The 25267-nt window shown below is 36.9% G+C and overlaps 3 protein-coding genes across 5 annotated transcripts; 2 read left to right on the top strand and 1 right to left on the bottom strand.

The window, feature by feature from the left end:
* The first annotated feature begins 3486 nt into the window (after window positions 1-3486).
* Window positions 3487-6110, top strand: LOC121751282 (calmodulin-binding receptor-like cytoplasmic kinase 2). The gene is made up of 6 exons (XM_042146001.1): window positions 3487-3864; window positions 4442-4674; window positions 4778-4946; window positions 5031-5120; window positions 5199-5500; window positions 5594-6110. Exons 1-6 carry the CDS (start codon window positions 3603-3605, stop codon window positions 5813-5815), a joined length of 1278 nt encoding a protein of 425 aa, XP_042001935.1. The 5' UTR covers window positions 3487-3602; the 3' UTR covers window positions 5816-6110.
* A 118-nt stretch (window positions 6111-6228) lies between these two features.
* Window positions 6229-11134, bottom strand: LOC121751274. The gene is made up of 14 exons (XM_042145992.1): window positions 10793-11134; window positions 10122-10180; window positions 9867-9969; window positions 9647-9756; window positions 9492-9560; window positions 8784-9383; window positions 7898-8421; window positions 7747-7811; window positions 7503-7582; window positions 7308-7412; window positions 7089-7228; window positions 6891-7019; window positions 6603-6755; window positions 6229-6532 (listed from the first exon to the last, which is right to left on the bottom strand). The coding sequence occupies exons 1-14, from the start codon at window positions 10950-10952 to the stop codon at window positions 6379-6381; spliced, it is 2451 nt and encodes an 816-aa protein (XP_042001926.1). The 5' UTR covers window positions 10953-11134; the 3' UTR covers window positions 6229-6378.
* Window positions 11135-13660: 2526 nt separating this feature from the next.
* On the top strand, window positions 13661-24037 carry LOC121751293 (guanine nucleotide exchange factor subunit RIC1-like). 3 transcript variants are annotated; one of them, XM_042146011.1, is made up of 23 exons: window positions 13661-14010; window positions 14127-14234; window positions 14992-15140; window positions 15734-15815; window positions 16031-16455; window positions 17005-17437; window positions 17549-17772; window positions 18211-18406; window positions 18576-18706; window positions 18788-18962; window positions 19056-19109; window positions 19392-19571; window positions 20021-20133; window positions 20963-21139; window positions 21387-21444; window positions 21889-21948; window positions 22215-22256; window positions 22348-22478; window positions 22608-22743; window positions 22823-22900; window positions 23292-23408; window positions 23498-23560; window positions 23648-24037. In XM_042146011.1, exons 1-23 carry the CDS (start codon window positions 13864-13866, stop codon window positions 23732-23734), a joined length of 3366 nt encoding a protein of 1121 aa, XP_042001945.1. In that variant the 5' UTR covers window positions 13661-13863; the 3' UTR covers window positions 23735-24037. The 3 variants fall into 3 exon arrangements, with proteins under 3 accessions (XP_042001945.1, XP_042001952.1, XP_042001958.1); XM_042146018.1 differs by lacking the exon at window positions 20963-21139; XM_042146024.1 differs by lacking the exon at window positions 14992-15140 and having other exon boundaries at window positions 13872-14010.
* The last annotated feature ends 1230 nt before the right edge of the window (window positions 24038-25267 follow it).

The raw sequence follows: 25267 nt of genomic DNA on the forward strand, positions 1-25267 counted from the left end.
ACATTTGAATATTATTTAATTTATTATAAAATCAAATATAATTAAAAATCAATAACCAATATAACAAACCTAGTATGCATATCTCTTTGAAATTTCTTCTTCCTATTAGGCAATATTGGCCAATCGTCACATGTGAGATCGACATCATCAGATGTCGCATGCATATCTTATTCAACTGATCCCGCACGAGATGATTTGTTAGTATGAGTATGAGCACTACGACGACGATGCATACGTAAAACACGTACAAACATTAATGATCTAATTTCATCATCTCCTCCAACAAAACAGTCCACAAAATTTCACACCACAAAAACAAATGAATAAGATTTCCCTACCTTTGTTAAATGAACGGAGATTTTAAAAAAACACCTCTTTTAGTTAGAAATATTTTCAATGTAAAACAAGTATTCAACAAAACTACACATTTATGATTTATGTATGCTATTGACATATAAGCTTATCCGATATTAACTACATAAATAACTGCAAATTATCTTTTCAATTCATGTAACTTGATTTCTACTGAACTATACATCAACATAATGTGATTTTCATTATTGTAAATTTGTAATTCCTAATCAATAATTCATGGATCAGAATAATTAATCAGATATTAATATAGCATACTTCAAACATAATTAATCAACATTCAAACAAATACTTAAATCACAATATATCATCGAAACAAATCAGATATTCTTGTGATTCAAACAGAAAAGGGAACAACGAGTAACAGGATACTGCATATAATGATAATGAAAACACGATTAAGCTCGACACAAGCAATCCATATTAACATTAGAAATCAGACAACATAATTGCAAGCAGATAACTAGGTTTGAGTAACTAAGCCTACTTTCACAAACCCCTGTGAGTAGAACAGTACTACAAACATCTTTACTGAGAAAATTAGGGTAGGTGTGTAAAAAAAGCACGTGAGGCCTTCAGATGATCAACTAGCCTAAAATACATATGCATATTTTGTAAAATTCTTACTCCTTTAACAAAGCCAACTAGTGTAGCAACAAAATTGAGGTTAATTATAAGTTAAATCAAAAGCAAAACTAAAGAAGGAGAATACCGTGAGAGGGAGGACCAACAGGGCGACGGATCAAAATCTGTAAATTATGGTGTGCAGTTTGTGAGGCGAGGGATAATGACCTAATTAACCTTTAGTAGCGGAAATCATTTTGGAATCATTAATAATTAATACGCATAATATATTTAAAATGATAATTCATCTTGTGAATATTTCGCCGTGAGCTATGCTAGATTCATAACCATATTTATTAGGGATATTTTGGGCTGAAAATGCAAAAATTAGTTATATATTATTAAAACAAAGTTGACGACCAATTATTAGTATACGAACCGGGCATATAAAATTTAGAGTGAACTACAAAAATGGTCCTTGGACTATGGGTTTATCTCACCATAGACCCTGAATTTTAAAAATATCGTCAGACATCACTAGACTAAGGGTTTATCTCGAAAATAGTCATTTTTCACTGTTTTCGGTCGAAAATACTCTTTTGGGGGGTTTGGGCAATTTGGTCTTTTTACACTTTTAACATTTTAAATCTGATATTATTTCAGTTATGTACTAAATATGATATTATTTCAAAATTATCATTCTTCTTCCCTTTTGTCATCCTTCACGTTGTTTCTTTATTTCAATATTAGATTTAATTTTACAAAATTAAATTTTAAATTTCAATTTTTAAATATCAATAAATTTTTTAATTATAAAAATTATTAAATAACAAAAATTAATATTCATAATCAATATTTGATAGTGTCTAATATTAAATCAATAAGGTATGACAACACCTTAGTTTTAATCAATATTAAATAGCTTTAATCATAAATAGATCATATAATATGATTTATTCTGAAATAAATATGCATCTAATGTAAGACTAATACTCCTAGAAATTTACTATATGAAATTTCCGTTTATTAATTTGGAAACAATCAAAATTTACTAGAAAATTTCAACAAAAATACTCCTATGTAAAATTTTTAGTCAACTTCATAATATTCAATCACAAGCAATTATAACAACCGAACGAAGGCTAAATAGAATAGCTCTTATTTTTCCATCATGATTAATATTATTTTTCTGTACTTATTCAATTCAGTTGAATATTATATTAAATAACAAAAATTAATAGTTTTAATCAATATTTATAGTGTCCATGAATTAATAGTTTTAATTAAAAATTTTTATTGATATTTAAAAATCAAAATTTAAAATTTAATTTTATAAAATTAAATCTAATATTGAAATAAAGAAACAAAGTGAAGGATGACAAAAGGGAAGAAGAATGATAATTTTGAAATAATATCAGATTTAGTACATAACTGAAATAATATAAGATTTAAAATGTTAAAAGTGTAAAAAGACTAAATTGGCCAAACCCCCAAAGGGTATTTTCGACCGAAAACAGTGAAAAAATACCATTTTCGAGATAAATCCTTAGTCCAGGGATGTCTGACGATATTTTTAAAGTCCAAGGACTATGAGCGAGATAAACACATAGTCCAGGAACCCATTTCTGTAGTTCACTCTAAAATGTAATGAAGAGCTGCATCAATTTCTGTTTTCCTGAGCGAATGCCCTTGTAGAACTTTTATCAGAGAATAAATTTTAAATCACGAAATTAGACTTTGACATTTATGCTGTATTGGACTTCTAGATTTTGTGAGGCAATTGTTATATTGGCAAATATGACCTGAGTTTACTAATGAAATAGTTTTCGGCAACGTAACTAACTATAATTATTGCCAAAGTTACGTTAATCAAGGGTTATAATGACCTATTGTGACCGACCAGAAGTACCCCCAAAGGTAAGTTACACTTTATGTTTACCGCATAAAGTGACATCTTATCTATTTTATTTAGGAGTTAACAAACATCGTTTGCTAGTAGATGCATACAATTATTTAACAGAAAAAATAAACTAATAAATTTCAAATTTATAATTTCTCGATCATTATACTTTCTACATCAACCTATACGTTAATACGTGTTATGTAGTTGGACTTGCCAAATAGAATATTATGAGCATGGAAAACAATGGATTGTTAGGTTTGAATTTTGACACCTCCTCTCGTATTACATCTAAATAAAATAATTAAGCCATCTGTATAGGTAAATTCGAAAACTGTTGGAAACAGTACACATACAGTAAAATTGAAATTAAAATGACATCTCGAACAAAAAATTTGAGTTTCCTTTTTTCGCTCATAACATATACATATTCATATTTTTTTTAAAAATCCATCATTACTACTTAATTAAAAATACTCGCACTGATCAAGCAAGATTAATCTGATTCTGCTAAAGGATGTTCGTTACATATATGATAAAAAAATTTCGGAGTCTAAATTAAACAATTCTAGTATTAGCATTGTTGAGTTAAGAAATTATTCCCCCACATACATTAAAATACAAGAAAAAGACTCTATGAAGAAAAGTCAAGTCATCGTCACTCACAACTTGCAATTTATTGCAAAGCTACCAATGCCGGTGGTGCGCGCCATCTCTCTCTCTACCACTTGAAAAAAACAGGTGAGACGTAGGAGCATCGCTAGCCATGAGGAGTCCTCTCTTCGGAGGCCGGCGCTCGGGCTCCGATGGCGGCACGCCGGTCAACTTGTCTCACTCGGCAAGCACGTCCACCTTCTCCTCAGCCTCCACCACCACTTCTCGGAGATCAGCCACCGCCGCCGCCGCCGTCGATACCAGGAACCCGTTCACCGCTGCCGCTCGCTCCATCGCGGATGCGCTTGTCGCTTGCTTCACTCCCCCGGAGCCGGATAGCAACAACTCCACCAACACGTTCAATGATTCTTCTGGTACGTTAAAATTATCGCTTTTTTAGTTTGTTTTCAATTTTGGCCCTTTTTTTTGAAGATCCATTTTCATGATCACTAATGACTGCATACACACACGTGTGTGAATAAATTTGATTTGCACGAGCATAAAAAATTAGGATTTCTGAGATCTTGGCTGGAGAAAGTTTTAATCTTTCGTAAATTCGGATTAATTTCTAGTTTTTTGTAAATTTACAAATATATAGTACTAGAAAATTTTGTTTGGATGAAAAAAATACTCAGGTAGTATTGGTTGTGTGAAAATCTATGAAAATGTTAATGTCCATTTCCACCAGATATGTTTTCTCCCAGGATGATTATTGGAGAAGTAATTACAATGTGACAATGTTTACATAAGTATTCACTAACTAATTTTAATATAGAGAATGTGGCCTAAACTGATGACAAGATTGTCAATTACTTTACTTTTTTGTGTGTCAAGGACTCAAGGGTACAAAAAAAGCATTAGTAATATTGTGGTAAATTTTTGTTGTGTAATTCTTTAATTGGCTGAATAAAAATAGATACGTAGTTGATCATTCTGTTGATCTGTCTGAAGCGTCAAGTTCCGGAAGCAGGCAGAGGCGTAATTCAAATCAATCGATATATGGGAGCACCAACAGTTCAACTCACCGGAGAGAACCGGGGAGTATGAAGTTCACCATTCAAGAAATCCTCAAGGCGACCAAAAACTTCTCGCCCACCTTAAAGATTGGACAAGGAGGATTTGGAACGGTCTACAAAGGTCATCTTGAAGATGGGACGATAGTTGCCATTAAACGAGCAAAGAAGGTCAGAATGATATTTTCTTGCTCAAGTTATGAAAAACACATGATTTTACTAGGATGTTGCTATTGTATTGTTAGTTTATAGTATAAGATTTGTGTGATTGCAGATTGCGTATGATAAACACTTAGGGGCTGAGTTTCAAAGTGAGGTTAGGACTCTTGCAAAGGTGGAACATCAGAATCTAGTGAGATGCTATGGTTATTTGGTGCATGAAGATGAGAGGATTCTTGTGGTCGAGTATGTTGCAAATGGAACTCTTAGAGAGCACTTGGACTGTGAGTTCTTTCACCCCGTGTTCTCTTGCATTTGGCTGGTTGCTTAAATCCTTCGCCTTTTTGAACGTGTCGTTGATCTTGCAGGTGTGAAAGGCAACATTCTTGATTTTGCTGCACGGTTAGATGTTGCGATTGATGTGGCGCATGCTGTCACTTATCTACATATGTATACAGGTTTGTCATTAGTTCATTTTTATATGTTTGATTTGAAGAAGTTTAGTTTCCATATATCTGTATATCTGTGTGTTGCAGACCATCCTATCATACACAGAGATATCAAGTCCTCCAACATTCTCCTCACTGAGAATCTACGAGCAAAAGTGGCCGACTTTGGTTTTGCACGGCTGGCAGCTGATAGTGAGATGGGAGCTACGCATGTTTCCACTCAAGTCAAAGGCACTGCTGGCTACTTGGATCCGGAATATCTCAAAACTTACCAACTCACGGAGAAGAGTGATGTGTACTCATTTGGCGTCTTGCTGGTTGAACTCATTACAGGAAGACGCCCCATTGAGCCTAAGCGAGAAGTCAAGGAGCGCCTCACTGCCAGATGGGTACACATTCTTCACTCATCTCCTATGATTTGCATTTGAGAGAGAGAGAGGAAAGTGTGTTATGTGTTTTGAAATGAGTATGTCAAATTGCAGGCAGTGAAGAAGTTTGCAAATGGTGATGGAATTATGGCTTTGGATCCGAGGGTTGTGAGGTCTCCTGCAAATACCTTTGCCCTCGAGAAGATTTTCGAGTTGGCATTGCAGTGTTTGGCTCCCCACCGGAAGAACAGGCCAAGTATGAGGAAATGCGCGGAAGCTCTTTGGGGCATCAGGAAGGACTACAAGGAGATGTTTTCGGATGGGACCCACGAGTAAATCAGAGTGCAGGCTGCAGCATGTCATGCTTAGCTGAATCCATTTTTCAAGCATACGTTGCTGTTTTCGAGTGTTGAGGAGATGCCGAGGAAGAAGCCACTGTCACAGGGTAGTCAAATGGTGATTGTACATTCATATCAATATATCATACAGCAAGTTTGGAGATTTTAAGGTGGTTTGCTTGTTTTTTTTAGTTTGTATTTGGCTTGTCTATATATACATAGGTAATTCTGTAGAGAGAGAGCAGAAAAAAATATTGCAAAATTTTGAACTACATATACTTTTTCTTCATTCATTTCTATTTTTCTTCAATAACAAAAGATACATACACGTCTTAATTTCTCATATTTTTTAGCAAATTAAAATATTTAAAAAAACATCTCCAAAAAAGGATAGACAAATAAGTAACTCTGTTTGAGTAAAGATTCTTATATTGAACCATTCTCTTCAAATATTACAAAAAATAGCTAACTATATATGTTGAATATAAGATATAAATACAGCAGTGTTGCCTAAATATCTAACCTATGGTGCAAAGGAGAATAAATATAAAGACAGTGTGTCTATCTTTCAATCCTTTGTTCATCTCTGTTGAATGAATTTTGTCTAGTTAGCTCGTAGTTGCCATCCAACGGTCCATCTCTCTCACACGTCGTCGTATTTGCTTTCGAGCAGAGGAAGAGGAAGGAAGACGAGTATATAGATATGTGCCACAAACTGCACATGATTTTGCTCCATACATGAGAGAGTGAGAGAGGGAAGAAAGAGAGAGAGGGAGGGAACATACCTGTGCCAAATCCAGTAGCTTTGAGTGCTCTCCATTTTCCAGCTGACTGCAGCCATTGCCAATGCAGCAAATCCTGCTATGACGAATCCCCAGCGAAAGCGTTTTATGAGCGTCTTGATCACGCTACGAAACCATTCTTTGATGATTTCCCATCTGAATTAATCAAGAGATTAAGCTAGTTAGTGTTACTGAGGCGAAGATAGGAATATGTAACACGAGATGCAACATCAAACCGGATCAGAGGGCGACGTGTTTCCAAGGGAGGATATCACTATATGGCTCACCTACCTAGCAAGAAGATTTAAATGGAAATCTGGGGAGAGCGAAAATGTCCGTCTACGAGCAAAGAACTCGAGAGCCCACCCGACTAGAAGACCGAGAGTTCCTAGGCCTATAACATAACCGATGTTCTTAGACCTGCAAAAACCTACAGTGATCAACTCCGATGGCATTGTAAGATGAGAGCATCTTGTATTACACAAATACCTTGTTGGTCCAGTTTCAGCCAAGAGAGCTGTCACAATTGCAATAATAGTGTGGATCGTCCTCTTTGAAACTTCGCTAATGGAAGCTAAGTATACGAAAGTACTCACGACAGCCATGAAAGAAAGCCAGAAGTCAAGAAACTGGAAGCATAGAATCAAGAATTAGCTTTTGGAAAAGAAAAATTCCTCAAGAGAAACCAAAGGCTGTCAGAATCTATACCTGCAAGACACGAAAAGACAGTACACACCATGTGCCGACATCACATGAATGATACAACGCACTAGAGATTCCACTCGACGTGTAAAGCACCCATTCTGCAAATGCCTTGAAAAAAAGGAACTATTTGATATAAAAGGATATGCGTAAAATGCAATGAATTGCACATGTCTGCTCGATAATTGTAGATCTTCATACCTTATTACGGAGGGCCCAATAGGCAGGAAGTATTGCTGCAGCATTTGATGCTATAAGGAAAATCGATTGTTTAATGTGTCCTACATAAGAAGTTCCAACATTTTTCAGTTGAACAAAAGAACTAAATTCAAAGCATAAGCTTTTCAAGATTGAGAAATGGAAGAAGAAAAAAATAAAGACCCAGTGTTTTAAGCTTGGAAAAAAACTTGCGAGGATTCAGCTCTAGAGAATGAAACAAACCTACCTCGATGAGACACAAGTTCGACACTGCAGTCAAAACCTCCGTGGTTCCTATCACAAACACAGTAACTGCAAATGTGGAACACGACAGGGTATGACTTATCCGAGCTAATTTAAATGTCACGTCAATAAATGTATATGAACGACATGCAAACCTGTACAACAAAAGTCGAGATGTATCTAGACTGGACTGACACGACCCATGAGAAGAGCATTTCTGTGGGCACCTCTCGAGCGATAAAGAGATGTCGGTTTTACCACTTGAATCAGCCGGATTTAGTTGTCTCAACCCAAGGCTCCAAGTTCCTCCTCTAGCGTACAACATATAGAAGCTAATTGTCTCCTCACTCGAGTCATACAGCTTGAAGAACATGGACCCGTTGCTGTTGCTTGTGCTGTTTGTGTAAAAGTAATCCCAATTACTGAGAGACGGCAGCCCTCCATATCTTGCATAGAGCTCGTATTTGATCTTCGAGTCAGCACTCAGATGGATGTGGATGTTTCCACCAGTTGCACCATAAGGGACGTCGAGGAGGAAATAGGTCCACACTCCATCATCATTTCCTCCAGTCGAGTAGTTGCTTAGAAATGGCTCTAGAGGAAATTCGTTTGAAGGCTCTTGAGTTCTCGGAATGTAGTTCGACTCAAAAGGCACAGATGAATCTTTCCTAACAACTGTCTGCATTAAAACCCTTAGCAATAAGTTCACAAATTGGCGAATGATCATAAAAGTCGAGAGAACATCTCTACTCATAGTTTGCAAAGCCAGTATAAATCACTCCCTAGAGCTACAAGAAAAAACAAATGGAGTATATATATAATGTGAGTATGTTTGTATAAAGACGTACAATCTGGTGCATCTGCCTCAGCTAAATCATAATTATGGTTAATTAACCCTAATGGGGTGGATTCACCATATATTCGGATGTGCACACGGTTTTTCCTATAAAAGAATGTCATCCTCTCCTCATTTCTCGTCATATTACTCGTTCATCATCATATGCAATAGCAGATAACTGTACAAAAAATCAAAATGATTACCTGAAGATTGTGAGTCTCAAATGTGCAATTTAATCCACCTCTCTCCAGAGGGCAACGGTTCACTTGCCATACTAACAAATAGCATGTTTTAAAGCTATGCCCCTGACCCATCTCACTTGTATTGGAGTTATCGACTGCCTGAACAGTAATATACCAACGACCTGCTTTTGGGAAATTGATAACCAAAGAAGCCTTACTTATGTCAATGGAAAAATCATAAACTGATTTGAGTGGTACTGCGCCGTGTCTGGCATAACACATCAAGGAAAAGTTTCCTGCCATGTTTGAAGGGTTTGTCCCGTTGAGTGTCAGATTTGTGACTGCAATGGATATCTCTTTAACCATGCCCATAACGTCTAATGAGTAGATATCCGGCCCTTCTTCGTGACAAACAATCCCATTGGCATTTCTGCAGGCAACGGCATTATTATTCATACCTTTAAATGATCCATTTTCCAGACCAGTTGCGGTTAAATTATAGCTCTCGCTACATGAAAGCACATTAACGGTTTGGTTGCAGAATTGGCCCCACATTGTTGGGGTCGTGCAGCCTTCCACGGTAATGTTCCCACTAAAAGAGTATCCCGAGCCTCGATTAATCTGCAACCGTAAACAATGGAGTAAAAAATATCCAATTTCAAGGCTTCAAGAAATTTCAATAAACAAATTATCATAACTGTCTACAATTATGCTGTTAGTGAACTGTACCATTTTCGACTGTGTCCTCACAGGTCCAATGCCATTGAATAGTCCAAAAAACCACGTACCTGGAGTAATCTGTATAGAAAAATAATTCATGCCGCAAGAAATTTCAAATGACTCTAACCCCTAACTCATCACTATCGAAAACCATTGAACAAAACCTGTTCATTTGTCACTCTCAGCCGTATATTCTTCTGCATCGGGTAGCACTTCTCAGAATTTTGAAGACTACGCGACGCAACAAAAGAACCATTAGATATGTACTCCGACACTGCAATAACAAATCTTTCCATTATCACTTAGTTAAAGGAGACATGGAAAGAAACAGTTGCGCAATCTATTTATCTGCAATGATTGTTTCAGCCACTGCAAAATTCTTACCTAAACCCGTTAAAGAAGTGTTGTAGACATCAGGTATAGGAGGGCTCCCTTCTCGAAAGCATATCATTGGCACAGAGCTCCCGTTGTTTATGCCACGAAGATCCTACACATGACGTTCTATGAGTGAACTGAGTTCATTTGAGCTGTATATTTTTACCTCAAATGCAACAGGTCAAGTGAAAAGCAAAATCCACAATCTATCAAAAATAAACTAATTGTATGTTTAGTAATCAGGCAATCTTCACAGAGACTTACAACGTCCGTGTCCGACTCCAAGGCTAGAGACATTGTCGAGAACCATGGTGGCAATTCAACTGCAATGAGACAAGAAAGCACAAGATTCTAGATCATCACATTATCTAAAATCTCAGAAATTTATTCCTAAAAAGCATAAGGGTTCTTAATTTTACAATATATATATTCCTCACTTGCATTTTCAATTCAGCTGGAAAGTAGGAAGGTATGAACTAAACTAACAAACTAGAAATGGTATACTACTTCCTATGAATTCATATAGGGGTTGTTGGAAACTATGTTATTTTCCGGATTCGCCACAATCCAAATCAACTACCTTAATTGAACAAGATACTATCAATCAAATCATCAAGACATTCAGATTACAAACAACTGTAGAGAATTCACATTCATCAAAAACTCCAATAAGTAGAAGATATCAATTAAAGTTATCAATTCAAAATTCAATCTTGATTCATTACATTGATTGGGAACTCTCAAGAGTCAAGACTAAGACAACCCTCAAATCCAGCTCAGAATTCTTCACAAAAAACCCCAAAACCTCAAGATAATAAATCAAACCTGAATCCCACAAGAAAAAAAAAAGTAATTCAATACCTCCCAACCTTTGCACACAGTAGAAAAATCGTAGCTTTGAAACAGCAGATACATTAATGGAGTAAAATTATTACCTCTAATGTAGCGCCAGTCATAAGGTCTGAGCACAGTTCTAGCGTATGAAAAGGTGGAAATAGTGTATGTATTCAACGATTGTTCTTGCGAATCACACACATAAACACATAGCAAAAATATCATAAAGATATAAAATTGACCAAGAATCCACTTTCCCATCTCTGTATTTCCTTCTTTCTCCCTCTCTCCAAATAATTAAGATTCTAGATTCAGAGGTGGAACAATTCTTGGTAAATGTGTTCATGAAGTATGTCTGCTGTACTTTGAAAGTAGATGTTTTATGTGGAAATTCACGATTATCTATCTCCAAACGTTTTATTAGGGATATGATTATATTTATCAATATAAAAATTTGATGACAAATATTTGAAGACTTTTATTCTTCATTTCTCAGAGTCTTCCCTAGATTTTCTTATAGATTCAACTGCAGTGGCGGCGCGTGAGGCACGCGCTTCTAGTGACCAGTGACGTTTTACCAAATAAAAATATTCTTCGTTACTTTTCCTTGATTTTAGTATAAAAAATTGGCAAATCATTTTCAATTTACCCGGGCTTTCGAACGATGCAGAGCAATGGGCTTGGGTACGATGTGGACCCAATTTTCGTAGATTTCAGTTTAATATATATTCTCTCTCCAGACCACCGTAAGAGTTTTGTTTTGTTATTTTGGTCTATACCACAATAAGAGTCTTATTTTATTTTTATCATAAATGATAAGTATGTCTCACATTCAACTAACTAATTTACTCACATTTTGTTATAAAATCAATACTTTATATATAAGTAGGACACATATTCCACTAACTTATTCAACAAACTTTTCTTTACATTTTTTAAAACTCGTGCCATAACTAAATATGACTCTTATTCCGGGACGGATGGAGTAACTACTATCGTTTGTGCACACGTAGATCATGCTATATTACGATCCAAGCACGCTTATAGAGTTATAGTAAGTGTGGTCCTCGGCCCCAGCCCCAGCCTGGATCCGAACTAATTGACTTGACACATGAAATAAAATTGCATTGTTTGCACACCTATTATTTTCGCATTTTCATTGCAAAATCCTAACCGCTCGAAACGTTGATATGGACAAGTAAAGGTTAAGATTTGTAATGGAAGACGATAGGGTAACGGTCAACAATGTAGCTTCAGAGATGGATGACCGTCAATTCCAAACTATGTAGCCAGGCCTTGGTCGCCATTTTATCATCAATGATGCTTTAAAATTTTCCCTTGTACTCTCTCCGTCCACAAAAATATGCACTCGTCATTTTTAGTCCGTCCGACGAGAATATGCACTTTTTAATTCTTTTATCTCTAATGACGTGAAACCGTTATCCATTAACAATACTTTAATTATTTTTTCTCTTTATCTCTCTCTTACTTTACTAATTTTGCATAAAAACCCGTGCGGAATCCAAAGCATATATTCTTTGGGGACGAATGGAGTACCTTTCGTTTCCTTGCTCTTCGTATTTAAAAGTGAATGTTTTGTCCATATTCTTTCTAAATGCATACTACTCCTTTCGTCATATTACATGTGACACATTTCTCCCGTCGTCCTATTAGATGTAACCCATTTCGTTTGGGCCCAGGTTTTTAGGTAGTGGCATTTAATGGTTAAATGAAAAGAGAAAAAATAGAAGAGATGATAAAGTAAAAGATAGATTGAGTGTTTTTTTTGCCATAAAATAAAATGTATCACTTATAATGGGACGACAAAAAAAGAATACGTCTCACTTAAAGTGGGACGGAGGAAGTAACATTTTATAAATTGAGGCCTTATACGCATTACATGTGACACATTTCTCTTTATGTGAGCACCATTCTTGTTTAACGCACGTTTAACGTTGTTCATTTCGATTTATATATTTAGTTTAATTCTAATACATTAAAAAATGTTATTGAAAATGTTAATTTCACAAAATTCATAAAAATCAAAGTTCGATTTGACCGTTTTTTCTATATTTAGCATAAATTGAGAAAACGGGCAAATCGAACTTTGGTTTTTATAAAATTAAAATTACAATAATATTTTTAATGTATAAGAAACAAACTAAATATATTAATCGAAACAAACACGCTAAACGTGCGTCAAACGAGAGTAGTGCTCACATAAAAAAGCTTACATAAGATATGAAGCATATCATTCCTCGTAGCAAGATATAATATAAGATTAAGTTGTGAAATTATTTAGTAGGAGGGGGTTGATTATGACTAATTATGACATGACTATCCATCTAAGATTCGTGAGATTTAATCTCATGAATCAAACATAACAAATTTAATCATAACGTATAAATTTACAAACATAACACCTCATTCGTCTATGACCTTCTACTATTAGATCCCACTTCTAGAGATCATATATATCTTCCAATATAAACTCTTTCTTCCTCAATTTGCGAATACATGTATCAGGGTATCTCATAGTAACAAATGACATTAAATTTGAAATTTTATTTGGGCTTTATTGTGAAACACAACAAAGGCCACTCATAAATCGTAGTAGTAAGTAACAAAGGTGGTGTTTGAAAAGCTTATTTCAAAGAATTTATTAACTTAAAACTCATAGAAAGTGTATATATTGAAATTAAGTTCTAAAAAGTGTTTAATATTATTAAGTTTATAAGTCGGAGAGACGATAATAAATCAAAAAGAGAATACTAGTTAGAGAGAAAATGAAACAAAAATCAATTGAAAGTGTATATATTGAAATTAAGAAATCATAGTGAAGCTATAGATTTCATAAAAAAGTATGGTATAAAATTGAAAAGTAGGACAGTTATGGAGTAAAAGAGTAAGCTATCATAAAACATTAAAACTTATTTTTACAGATACAGAATATACAGAAATTCGAGGGGCAGAGTGCAAAAATAACTTTAGTTCGGGACCGGCACTCTTTGAAACTCTCAGATCTCCTTCTACCTAAGAAATGGTTTGCATCACACCCTCCAAATCTTCCGATCCAATTCCTGTTTCAGACCCCTAGCTTTCTCTCTCTATACCCCATGAATTCCTCGCTCTGAACATCATTCTCTCGCTATCCGCGCGCGAATTCTCGAAGATGTATATGGCATATGGATGGCCGCAGGTCATCCCTCTCGAATTGCCCAACTGTCCTTCCACACAGCAGATCGTGTATCTTAAAGTCGTCAATAGCTTGCTCCTTGTTGTGGCGCCGACTCACATCGAGCTCTGGTCGTCTTCTCGGGTACCTCTGCTCATTGACATTGCTAATTTATTGGTGGAATTGTGAATTTCGCGTTTTCTGTGCCGAATCAGATCAGGTTTTTTGCATGTTATAGTTTTTGCGATTCTGTTTTACAGCACAGAGTGAGGTTGGGGAAGTATAAGAGAGATGTGGATTCTATTCAAAGAGAGGGGGAGAATTTGCGGGCAATTTGGAGCCCCGACACTAAGCTCATTGCTGTTCTTGTAAGTATTGAATTACTGAGTGAAGTGCAACCATTCACGTGACATTTACTTTTACGTGACACATTGTCCAGTTCTGAACTGATACACTGTATGCTTATTCAATCCGAACTGTGTAAATTGTAATGCGGCATATTAGCTCTCGCATAAATTGGCTGCCATGCAACATTCAATTGCATTTTTAGAGTTTACTTTACAAACTCATCGTCTTGTTTTGAATGATGAGTTGTTCGGAAATAGCGTAGGAAAGTAAATTATAATGGAGGAGTAGCTAGTACTCTATCGCTAAATTACACTAGCTATTTTATGTTGAGACTGGTAGTTATTGTAGCTGCATTACACTAGTTATTTTATGTTGAAACTGGAGGAGTAGCTACTTTATGTCATGACTGGTAGTTATTGTAGCAAAGAACTGTGTCAATTACCGCTACATTTTTTTTGCGTCAGTAATATCATGTTTGCTAGACCGAGAGAACAAAATCGATAGTTATTGTAAATGAAACTTACGAGTATGTAGCCGAAGTAAAATGTGGTTCAAAGGGGTATCGTCAAACTAAATCATATATGTATGTGGCTATGTGCTTGTTCTTTGCCATCCGCTAAATATTATGTGGTACCAACTTTATTTATGGGAAGATATATTTAAAATGTGAAATCTATAGTTTGCTTCTACTAAGTTACTTGTATCATGAATGTAATTCATTACATGGTTAATCTTGTTTCTGGCTATAAATTATCTGGTTCTGCCGCTGTTTTGTAGACATCGTCCTTTCATCTTCACATTTTTAAGGTTCAAAGGGCAGAAACAAAAATATACATTGGTGGCAAGCAACCAACTGGTTTATTTCTCTCAAACATTTCCTTAGTTCTCAATGAACAAGTCCCTTTTGCAAACAAGAATTTGACAGTGTAAGCAAGCATCCTGTCTTATTCTACTGAGTCGATGGCTTCATTTCCTGCATTTTAAGTATCTTTTGGATGGCCTTTTGGTGTTGACATTGTTCAAGCAATAATGCCTCTAACCAACTACTCCACTTTTTACTGCCTCATTTCATTTGGCTTTAACTATGCATTTAGTTAGGTAGTCTCCTTAACCATCTGTATAATTATTTTCTTCTGAAAGGATATTACTTATTTTCAAATCATTTCATCTAGCACTGAGTTTGGGATGAGAAATTTGCATATATAAATTTAGAGGAACTTTATGCTTTTATATTCTCTAATTAAATGACCTACACCTACTGATAGAGGTTTATAATAAAATTTATGTTAGTTACATGCTAAGTGGGCATGGCATTTAATAGGATAAGTAAAAAGGTTTTATTGTGTTAAATAGTGAAGCATGCCAGCTTAACTACTGAAGGCATAATCACAGGAACCACTTAGCCATGTTGACTTCTGAGCTCAATATGATTTTGATTGTCTTGGAGTATCTCTCAGTTTGGCATAGTTCTTAATCTAGAATGGTAGAATGATATTGAGCCTTTATCTTTGGATTACAGGAGCAACTTTGCTTGTGACAACAAACACATGCTGATTGGACTATCTGATGGATCACTGTATACAATATCTTGGAAGGGTGAGGTATGTAAATTTTGGCTTGGGAACCTTTAAAAAAAAAAAAAACTATTCAGCTATGTCCTTGATTGTATATGTTACATTGGATAGTAGAAGTATTTAACAATATTGGTGGCAGTATAAATACCCCTGCTTGTTCCCTTCTTTGAAAAAGTTTTACTCCTACCAACCTTAGTTGGATGGATCGAGGAATGTAAACAGCTTTCTTGATCTTTGTACAGTTCTGTGGTGCCTTTTTCCTCGATATGTTGCCGAATGATGGAAATGATCTGAATAAGTTATCCAATCACTATAGCAATGGTACAGTTGCCAGCGGAGGTCAAATGGATGATGGTCCCAACCACACGAACCATGTCGTATCTCAGACTTCTGGAATTGTCCATCTTGAATTTTCCATTACTTTGCGGTTACTTTTTGTGCTGTTTTCTGATGGGGATCTAATTCAATGTTCTGTGAGCAAGAGGGGTCTAAAACATGCTGAATCGGTTATAGTTGAAAAGCGATTTGCTTCAGGGGAAGCTGTATGCGCATCAGTGGCTCCAGATCAACAGATTCTTGCTGTTGGGACTCAAAAAGGTGCTGTTGAGCTGTATGATCTTGCAGATTCTGCATCGCTTATTCGCTCCGTGTCATTGCATGATTGGGGGTAAGCCTTATCAATTCAGAGAAACTTGTGAAGTGGCAATAGTCATGTTGATGGCACACCATGTCTATTCCTTTCCTAGAAGTCTTATGAGTAAATAATAAACTTGCTTTCTCCATCCCTTAGGGGGGATGTCACTGGTCAGTTTGTATGTACATGCACAAGCAATTTAATGGTATTGTTTTGGGCTGGTGGTGAGAATTTTTTTCTTTCAACAAGGAATCATGTGCCATTTGTAAGTAGTTGAATATGGCTATGGTGGCAAAAGTACAAATGAGGGACTAAGGGGTACCGGATATTTTTCGTAATTTGTGAGTATAGCTTTTTGATTAATTTCTTTTATTTATAAATTACGAAGAAGAAAATTCATCAATTATTTGAAAGTATAGAATATTGGGATATGCCTAGGCTGAATCTGAATCTAAATTTGTATATCTACAATTTATTCGCTATTGTTTCCCAAGTTCAGTTTGCTCCATGCATTTGTTTTAGATTTTCGTCTCCTTGTAATCATCATGAACTGAATGCATTCTTTCGGATTCATCATCACAGATATTCTGTGGAAGATACTGGCCCTGTCAATTGTATTGCTTGGACACCTGATAATTCTGCTTTCGCAGTTGGATGGAAGTTAAGGGGACATACTGTTTGGTCTGTCTCAGGCTGTCGTTTGATGTCTACAATCCGCCAGATAGGTTTGAGCTCTGTATCTTCTCCTGTGGTGAAGCCAAATCAGGATTTTAAGTATGAGCCCATGATGGGAGGCACATCGCTGATGCACTGGGATGAACATGGATATAGGCTTTATGCTATGGAAGAAGGATCTTCAGAGAGAATTATTGCATTTTCTTTTGGAAAATGCTGCCTAAATAGGGGTGTTTCTGGTACAACTTATGTACGCCAAGTTATTTATGGTGAAGACCGCTTGCTTATTGTACAGTCTGAAGATACCGATGAACTTAAGATCTTGCACCTCAATCCTCCAGTTATGTATCACACTTGTGATTATTATCTGCCTGCTTTATTTAATTTTTGCTTTTGGGGTTCTGCCCTGCCTTTACTGTAAGAAGTTCTGATTGACTATGGGATGTGCCAGGTATCTTATATTTTGCAAAATTGGCCTATTCTTCATGTTGCTGCCAGTAAGGATGGAATGTATTTGGCTGTTGCTGGGCTTCATGGTTTAATCTTGTACGACATTCGACTAAAGAGGTGGAGAGTGTTTGGAGACGTTACTCAGGAACAACAGATTCAGTGCAGGGGATTGTTATGGCTGGGAAAAATTGTTGTGGTCTGCAATTACGTGGAATCTTCGAGCACGTGAGAAATCTATTACATTTAAAACCTCACATGGAGTTGGAGGATTCTTGTTGTGTAAAGTTTAAACCCAATCACTAGTCCCCAAAATTTGTTTCTAGTTTCTTGTTTTAGACACTGCTAATGGATCAACTTATCCGACCCTGGTGTTGTTAAAAAGGTCTATGGAGCGTTGCATTTTATATGCTCGTGTCTTATGCATTTTGATTTGTGGCTGCTAGTCTTATTAGTGTTCTGATGAAAGCATATCTTGTGAGAAAATTTTCTATACAGAATTTTGTTATCAAAGAAAAAAATCAACTGCATTATGTGGTCTGTAACTTATCTGGTAGTTAGATTCCATCTTTTTCTTTTCATGCTTCTGGTGTAACTTGTTATGTCACTTTTCCAAAATTTTCATTTATTGACATGTGGTTTTGTAACAACTGTTTGTGTTTGTAGATATGAATTGCTTTTCTACCCAAGATATCACCTCGATCAAAGTTCACTACTTTGCCGGAAGCCATTGCTTACAAATCCAATGGCCATGGATGTTTATCAAGATTATTTGCTCATCACTTACCATCCGTTTGATGTTCATATATACCATGTGAAAATAACTGGCGAATTGTCACCTTCAAGCTCTCCAGATTTACAGGTAATAAATGCTTCAAAATGATTATCTTGAATAGTTGTTAAAAATATGTTGCCTGACAAACACTTTTATAGTTCTGTCAGTGTCAAATGAATTAAGATTTCTTATGAATGACAATATAGTGACTGTATTATATTCTTCATACATTTTTAAGTGATAAAATGACAAACAGCTTTCTACAGTACGAGAACTTTCAATCATGACTGCGAAGAGCCATCCTGCTGCTATTCATTTTATTCCTGATCAGCTTCCACATGACGACATGTCAAGAAGTGATACATCATCAACCCATGAGCCTTCTAAGTATGTACTTATCCTTATCTTTCTAATTCTTGAAGCTATTTTCTTGAGGTTCTCCTGATGAATGCTTGCATGCTCCTTTAGGTGTTTAATACTGCGGATTAATGGGGACCTTTCACTACTTGATTTGGATGATGGCCGGGAAAGAGAGCTCACTCACTCTGTAGAGTTATTTTGGGTTACCTGTGGTCAATTGGGGGAGAAAACTAACTTAATTGAGGAAGTTTCCTGGTTAGACTATGGCCATCGGGGGATGCAGGTACTGGTTTCTGCAGGCATTATGCCTCTTAACAAAGATTATGCATTCTACTTGATATTTCTGATACTAATTTTTCTGGAAGCTCACCTGCAGGTTTGGTATCCATCTTTAGGTGATGATCCATTTAAACAGGAAGACTTTTTACAGGTAATTCTGGCTAGTAGTTTCCTGGGCACTTAATTTACTGCACATATATGCTGGACCATCGATTAAACGCTTCATGTTCAACGACCATGCATTTATAAAGGTTTTTAGCATCTATTGACAGTTCACTTTGATATGTACATCAGTTAAGTCTGTTCATGTTTAATTGTATTTTCTTCAGTTGTCATGGGTGTTTAGTTAAGTTTTCTCCTATAGCAAGGCTTAAAGTACTCCATTATCATTTTGTGCATCTCACCTAAAATATGTTGTTTGACGTTATACTAGTTGGATCCGGAGCTGGAATTTGATCGCGAGGTATATCCTCTTGGTCTACTTCCTAATGCTGGTGTAGTAGTTGGTGTTTCCCAGAGAATGTCGTTTTCAGCATGTACAGAGTTCCCATGTTTTGAGCCGTCTCCTCAAGCTCAAACCATATTACACTGTCTACTACGACATCTTCTTCAGGTAAATAAGCGAACAATGTTGGCTTCTCAATACACGAGATTTTCTATAATGGCATAGCACTTCTTATGAAATTTAGATATAGGCCTGTTAATCTCTGAACCACTTCTTTTCTGATGTAGGCATGTAGCACTTTAATATCAGAGGCAAAACTGTGATCTTATTGAACAATCATGATTCTTTTTTACTAACACAAGCAGACAAGCTCAACATCAGTCAATAAAAAAATTAGCATGCAACAAACTGATGATGCTAAAGAATGTTGTTGCAGAAGGGCATAACCTTTGTTTCCACTGATGTATTGGCCCTAGGGTGGTTTAACTTGTGCTTCTTGATCTTAGTTTGATTTATTATTTTTGTGAATAAAACTTCTTTTCCGGAAAACTTAGGAGTAGTTCCTTCATGTCACATAGCTCTATATCAAAAATTTGTGATTATGAGTATTACTGCAGAGGGACAAGAGGGAAGAAGCTCTACGCCTTGCCCAATTATCAGCAGAGAAGCCACATTTTTCTCATTGCCTGGAATGGCTTCTATTTACAGTTTTTGATGCTGAAATTTCCAGGTAACTCATCTGGATGTGTCCATTCATATATGTCCATACAAGCCATTCCGAACTCATCTTAGTTCGGCTTCTTTTCCTGGCAAGAGTTCAGATACTTTTAGTCCCACAGATTAAATTATATATAGTTATATATGTATATATGGGACGGTGAAATAAAAACAGCTTTTTGAATATAAACTACGAAGTCAGACCATTTTCAGACCTTAGATCACGAAGACCTGTGGTGGATTCTTCACCTTGTTGCATGAATTTGAGGTCATGGGTTCGAATCTTATAGGTGTCAAAATTTTCAAATTTTGAATTCGTACATTTAGCTGACGATTCATACATATTCAACCATGAATTCATGGTTCATAGTTTCTAGTTTTAAAGGGGTTTGTAATCTTAACTCTTCTCTATATATGTGTGTGTGTGTTTGTTTTTTCATCTCGTTAGTATGATATTTATTCTAATTACTTCTGGGGTAACCTGAATATAATAGTTAGGGGTAATTAGTTCCATCTTATGGGCTGCATAATATAATTTTGCTTGAAGCGTGTGTTTTTTAGATATCTAGATCAGCCAACCTGCTGGTGACTTGCTTCACTGCCCTTTATGGTTTAACAAAAAAGAACATAAGAGTCTTGCAGAACTGAATTTGTTTTTTCATGGCTTTCTTCTCTTTCCGTTCTCTATACTATCTTGCAAATATATTTCCTCTGATACAAACATGCTAAAGAGGAACTGTAAGAACTTGTATGAAGTTCACTGCTGCTTGAGCATGCATAAGCCCTGTAACCAAATTAGTTCAATTAATATGCAGTTCTAAATATGCTACCTTTTTCTGCAGACAGTATTCAAGCAAAAACCAGTCTGCTGTAGCTAACAACACTCCCTCTCTTCTGAAGAAGAGCTGTGAATTGATCAGAAACTTCCCTGAATATTACGATGTTGTTGTTAGTGTAGCACGCAAGACTGATGGTCGTCATTGGGCTAATTTATTTTCTGCTGCTGGCAGATCAACTGAGTATGATACTCGATTTTCTTGAGTTTACTTTACAATTTTGCAGAAACTTGTCTGCAAGGGGAATTTTAACTGTGTCATATTTCTTTTCAACTACTGAAGCCTGGTAAAATTATCACTTTAGAGAGTACTAGAAGTTGTGAAGTACACTAGTACAGAGATGTTAGATTGTTCTTAAAGAAATTTTGTCCAATTAAACACTTTGTCTGCCTACATTTGGTCATTGAGAATGAAGTATTTTACATTTTAGGTTGTTTGACGAATGTGTTCAGCAAAGATGGTACCGCACTGCAGCATGCTATATACTTGTAAGTACCTTCCAGTTACGTTCCGTTTGCTTTATGCACGTATTAATTTTCTGATTGTATTGCATCATTTTTGTTTTCCCTTGTTTGTTAAAGAATAGAGATCTTGCTTCCAGTCTGCTTATTCTTATATAGACCCTTAGTCTTAAATGTTGTTAGGAATGTGATAAATCTGCTTGCTTATGTGGTGTTTGCTGTCACCAGTCACCCGGCCAGAGTTATTCGTTTATTCCCGGAATAATTTCCTTATTAACACCCAATAGTCAGTCTGATTTGTATGTCACAAATCATTGTCGTGCATCACCTATAAGGGATTTTGCATATTGATGGTCATTTTTACGTCTGTGCATTGTATGCAGTTGTTTTTGGCACATCACCCTCACCTTGAGATATGGTGTCAGAGAATGATTGTATTGTGCTGATTGAAACCTCACTTCTGTTTAACAGGTCATTGCTAAGCTTGAAGGTCCTGCAGTGAGTCAATGTTGTGCTTTGAATTTATTGCAGGTGATTATATTTTGTCTGTATCTACTCAAAAGAATAAGCACATGGAAATGCTTAGTAATATTATCTAGTTGTACCAAAATAAATAACATGTGCTCCAACCCTTTTAGATACTTAAATATTGCTATATGTCGTGCTTTGCTCAACTTCCTGGGCGATTTCTTGTGTATCATTCCTTGCGTTGCTATACCAGAGCGTTCCTTATTTCTCCCTATTGAGTAGTTGAGTGTATTCAATACATTTCTGATGACGACTTATCAATTGTTTAGGCTACACTTAACGAGTCTTTGTACGAACTGGCTGGAGAGCTGGTAAGTGTCTGCATTACCTTGTGTGATTTCTCAAGGATTGAATCTTTGTTTCCCCTCTAATTTTCTCTAATGCTTAACCCTCTTCTTTTAGGTGAGGTTTCTACTTAGGTCTGGAAGAGAATATGAACACTCTAGTACAGATTCTGAGAGAGATTCTCCAAGACTCTTAGGATATTTTCTTTTCCCGTCCAGTTTCAGGAAGCAATCAAATGATGCAAAAAGGTAAGCTGGGTAACTAGTGTCATTTTTAATGAATAAATTAGGTGTTTTGTAATAATTATTCCACTTGTCTGGCTTGATCAGCCATATTGATTCCTATGTACTTCTTTCTTTTCATTTAACGTATGGCAGCCCCTCGTCGAAAGAGCCGAGTGCACATATTGCTTCTGTTAAAAATATTCTTGAAAGCCATGCCAACTATTTGATGTCTGGAAAAGAGCTTTCAGAACTTGTTGCATTTGTCAAAGGCACACAGTTTGATCTGGTGGTATGCTTCCTCCTCTGATTTTGTCTGGAGGCTCTTCTCATCAATCTTTGAGATATATAACATGATAGAACTATTACAGGAGTATCTTCAACGAGAAAGATATGGAAGTGCTCGTCTGGAGGACTTTGCCTCAGGGCTTGAAATGATTGGGCAGAAGGTAATCCTTCTATAGAGCACTCTTGACTGCGATTTTTTAAATGCTTTTATCTCTTATGAACTTATAATGTCTATCTTGGCGCAAATTTAAAATACTGCTGGACTATCCTGAATATCTTGCATATTCTCCTTTTTGTTCTGGTTGATACACGATATTATTCAGTTTTCTCTGTTAATTGGTAGTATATGTTAGATGTCTTGCTGATTGCTGCCTAGATTAAATTGATAGTGCAATACAACAAAATATTTTTCTTAATGCAAGTTGCTTGATGTTTGTTAGATTCTTGTGGATGCATGTATAAATGCAAAATGCATGAACAGATTAACAAATGGCTACGATTCAAATATCTGGTATCTTGTATTATTCATCATCTTGTTTCTTTCTCGTGTAGCTGCATATGGGAACGCTGCAAAATCGTTTGGATGCAGAATTCCTCTTAGCAAATATGTGCTCTGTCAAATTTAAGGAATGGATCGTGGTCTTGGCCACATTATTGAGGCGCTCAGAGGTATGTCATTGTTCTAAAATAACAGGAATGCCATTCTTGCATCCAGTTTTCTGATTCATGTTGACACATTTCACTTACCTTGTCTTCAGGTTCTCTATGATTTATTTAGGCATAATTTGCAGTTGTGGCAAGCATACAGCCGGACGATACAGGTAACTGCGGTCTTAGTTCACATATCTGAACTGGAGCACCTAATCTTTCGTTATACTTATTGTGCTTTTACCGCATGGAATGTTAAGGCACATGAAACTTTTGCTGAATACCATGACTTGTTGGAAGAGCTGGAGGGAAGGCTCTCGTTAACTGCATACGCTGAAGATACATGAGCTAATTGATCATCTAAATCCATACGAATTTGGTTTGACAGAAAACTCTGCAACCCCTCGCGTCTTCATCATGGCCTGGTTGAAAACCTTTCAGAAGATCGATGAATATGTCAAGCCATTGTATCTTGGAAGAAGACTCTTTAGTCGCCTCTGGATATTGCAGCAAGATTCTTCATCAAGTATATGTTACCATCATGGAACGTAGCCTTTGCAGGAGTTACAGTTAACAATGTATGTGCATAAAAATAAATCTATCTGCCTTTTTTTATTTTTAATATAATTTTCTTTCTTTCTTGAGAGCTATGTATTGTTTTCCTTCCACTTCTAAAGGAACAGCGCGCTAGAGAAAGAAAGATAGCCGACTATTAACTAGGACTAGAATGTACACAAAATTTGTATCAAGGACAAGATATAAGGCCACGCGCAACGCGTCACGCGGGTGGCTCGTAACCCGTCATGCCGGGACGAGACGGCGGCATGACGCGTTGCAGCGTCCCGTCTCGTCCCCAGCCCGCCAAGACGGATGGCGAGCCGTCTCGCCACGCGCCCGAGCGACGTGGCGCGCTCCGGTGCCATGCGTGACGTCCACTCGCCGGCCCGCGAGTAGGCATCGTCAAATCATTTTTTTAAAATTCGAATTTAAAAAAAATAATAAAACTAAAAAATAAAAAGCGATAATATTACCGTTTTTTATTTTTTATTTTATTTTTTTACTCTATAAATACTCCTAATTCATCCTCATTTCACACACAAATACACATCTATTCTTCCCAAATCATCTCCATTTCCTCTCCAATTTTCATCTAACCTCTCATCACAAAATGTCCGGCGACGGAAACTCTGGCGGTGGAAGTGGCGGCTCCAGCGGGTTTGACATCAACGCGTTCGGCGACTGGGGGCATGTACAATGTCCTGGGTGGTGGTTTCGGTTCGTCGATGCCGGGCATCCAGGGTTAGTCGACGCCGGGGGGTACCAACCACCCCATTTTGATGTGGATGCATATGCCCGTCCCTCCGCCCCGAGGTATTCGCAGGGATTATCCCAGATTCGGGAGGATTATTCGGTTGAACCCACTCCGGAAGGAGGCCGATGCAGTGGAAGCTCCAGGGCGGAGGCGGAGGCGGACGAGGAGGAGGAGGAGGATCTAAACCGGCAACCGTACAACCCCAAGGAAACGCTGGTTGTGTACAACGCCTGGATCAACGTCTCGTACGATCCCATCATCGGGAATCAACAATCCCGGAAGTGCTTCTGGGAAAAGGTCACCGAGGCCTACCACGAGATTAAGCCAAAGGGGTCCTGCCAGCGCACATTTAAGATGCTCCGCGCTCACTTTGACCGAGTCGACAGAGAGGTCAAAAAATTCTGCGCCATCTACAAGAGTGAAGCGGCTCATTACCAAAGCGGAGCCACGGGAGCCCGACATTCTGAGGTCAGCTTTGCGAGTCTACTTCGACGACACCGACAAACAATTCAAACATGTCGATGTTTGGGAGGTCGTCAAAGACGAGGAAAGGTTGGCCGGCAGTGTC

The sequence above is a fragment of the Salvia splendens genome, chromosome 1 (assembly GCF_004379255.2).
Source record: "Salvia splendens isolate huo1 chromosome 1, SspV2, whole genome shotgun sequence".
NCBI lineage: Eukaryota > Viridiplantae > Streptophyta > Magnoliopsida > Lamiales > Lamiaceae > Salvia > Salvia splendens.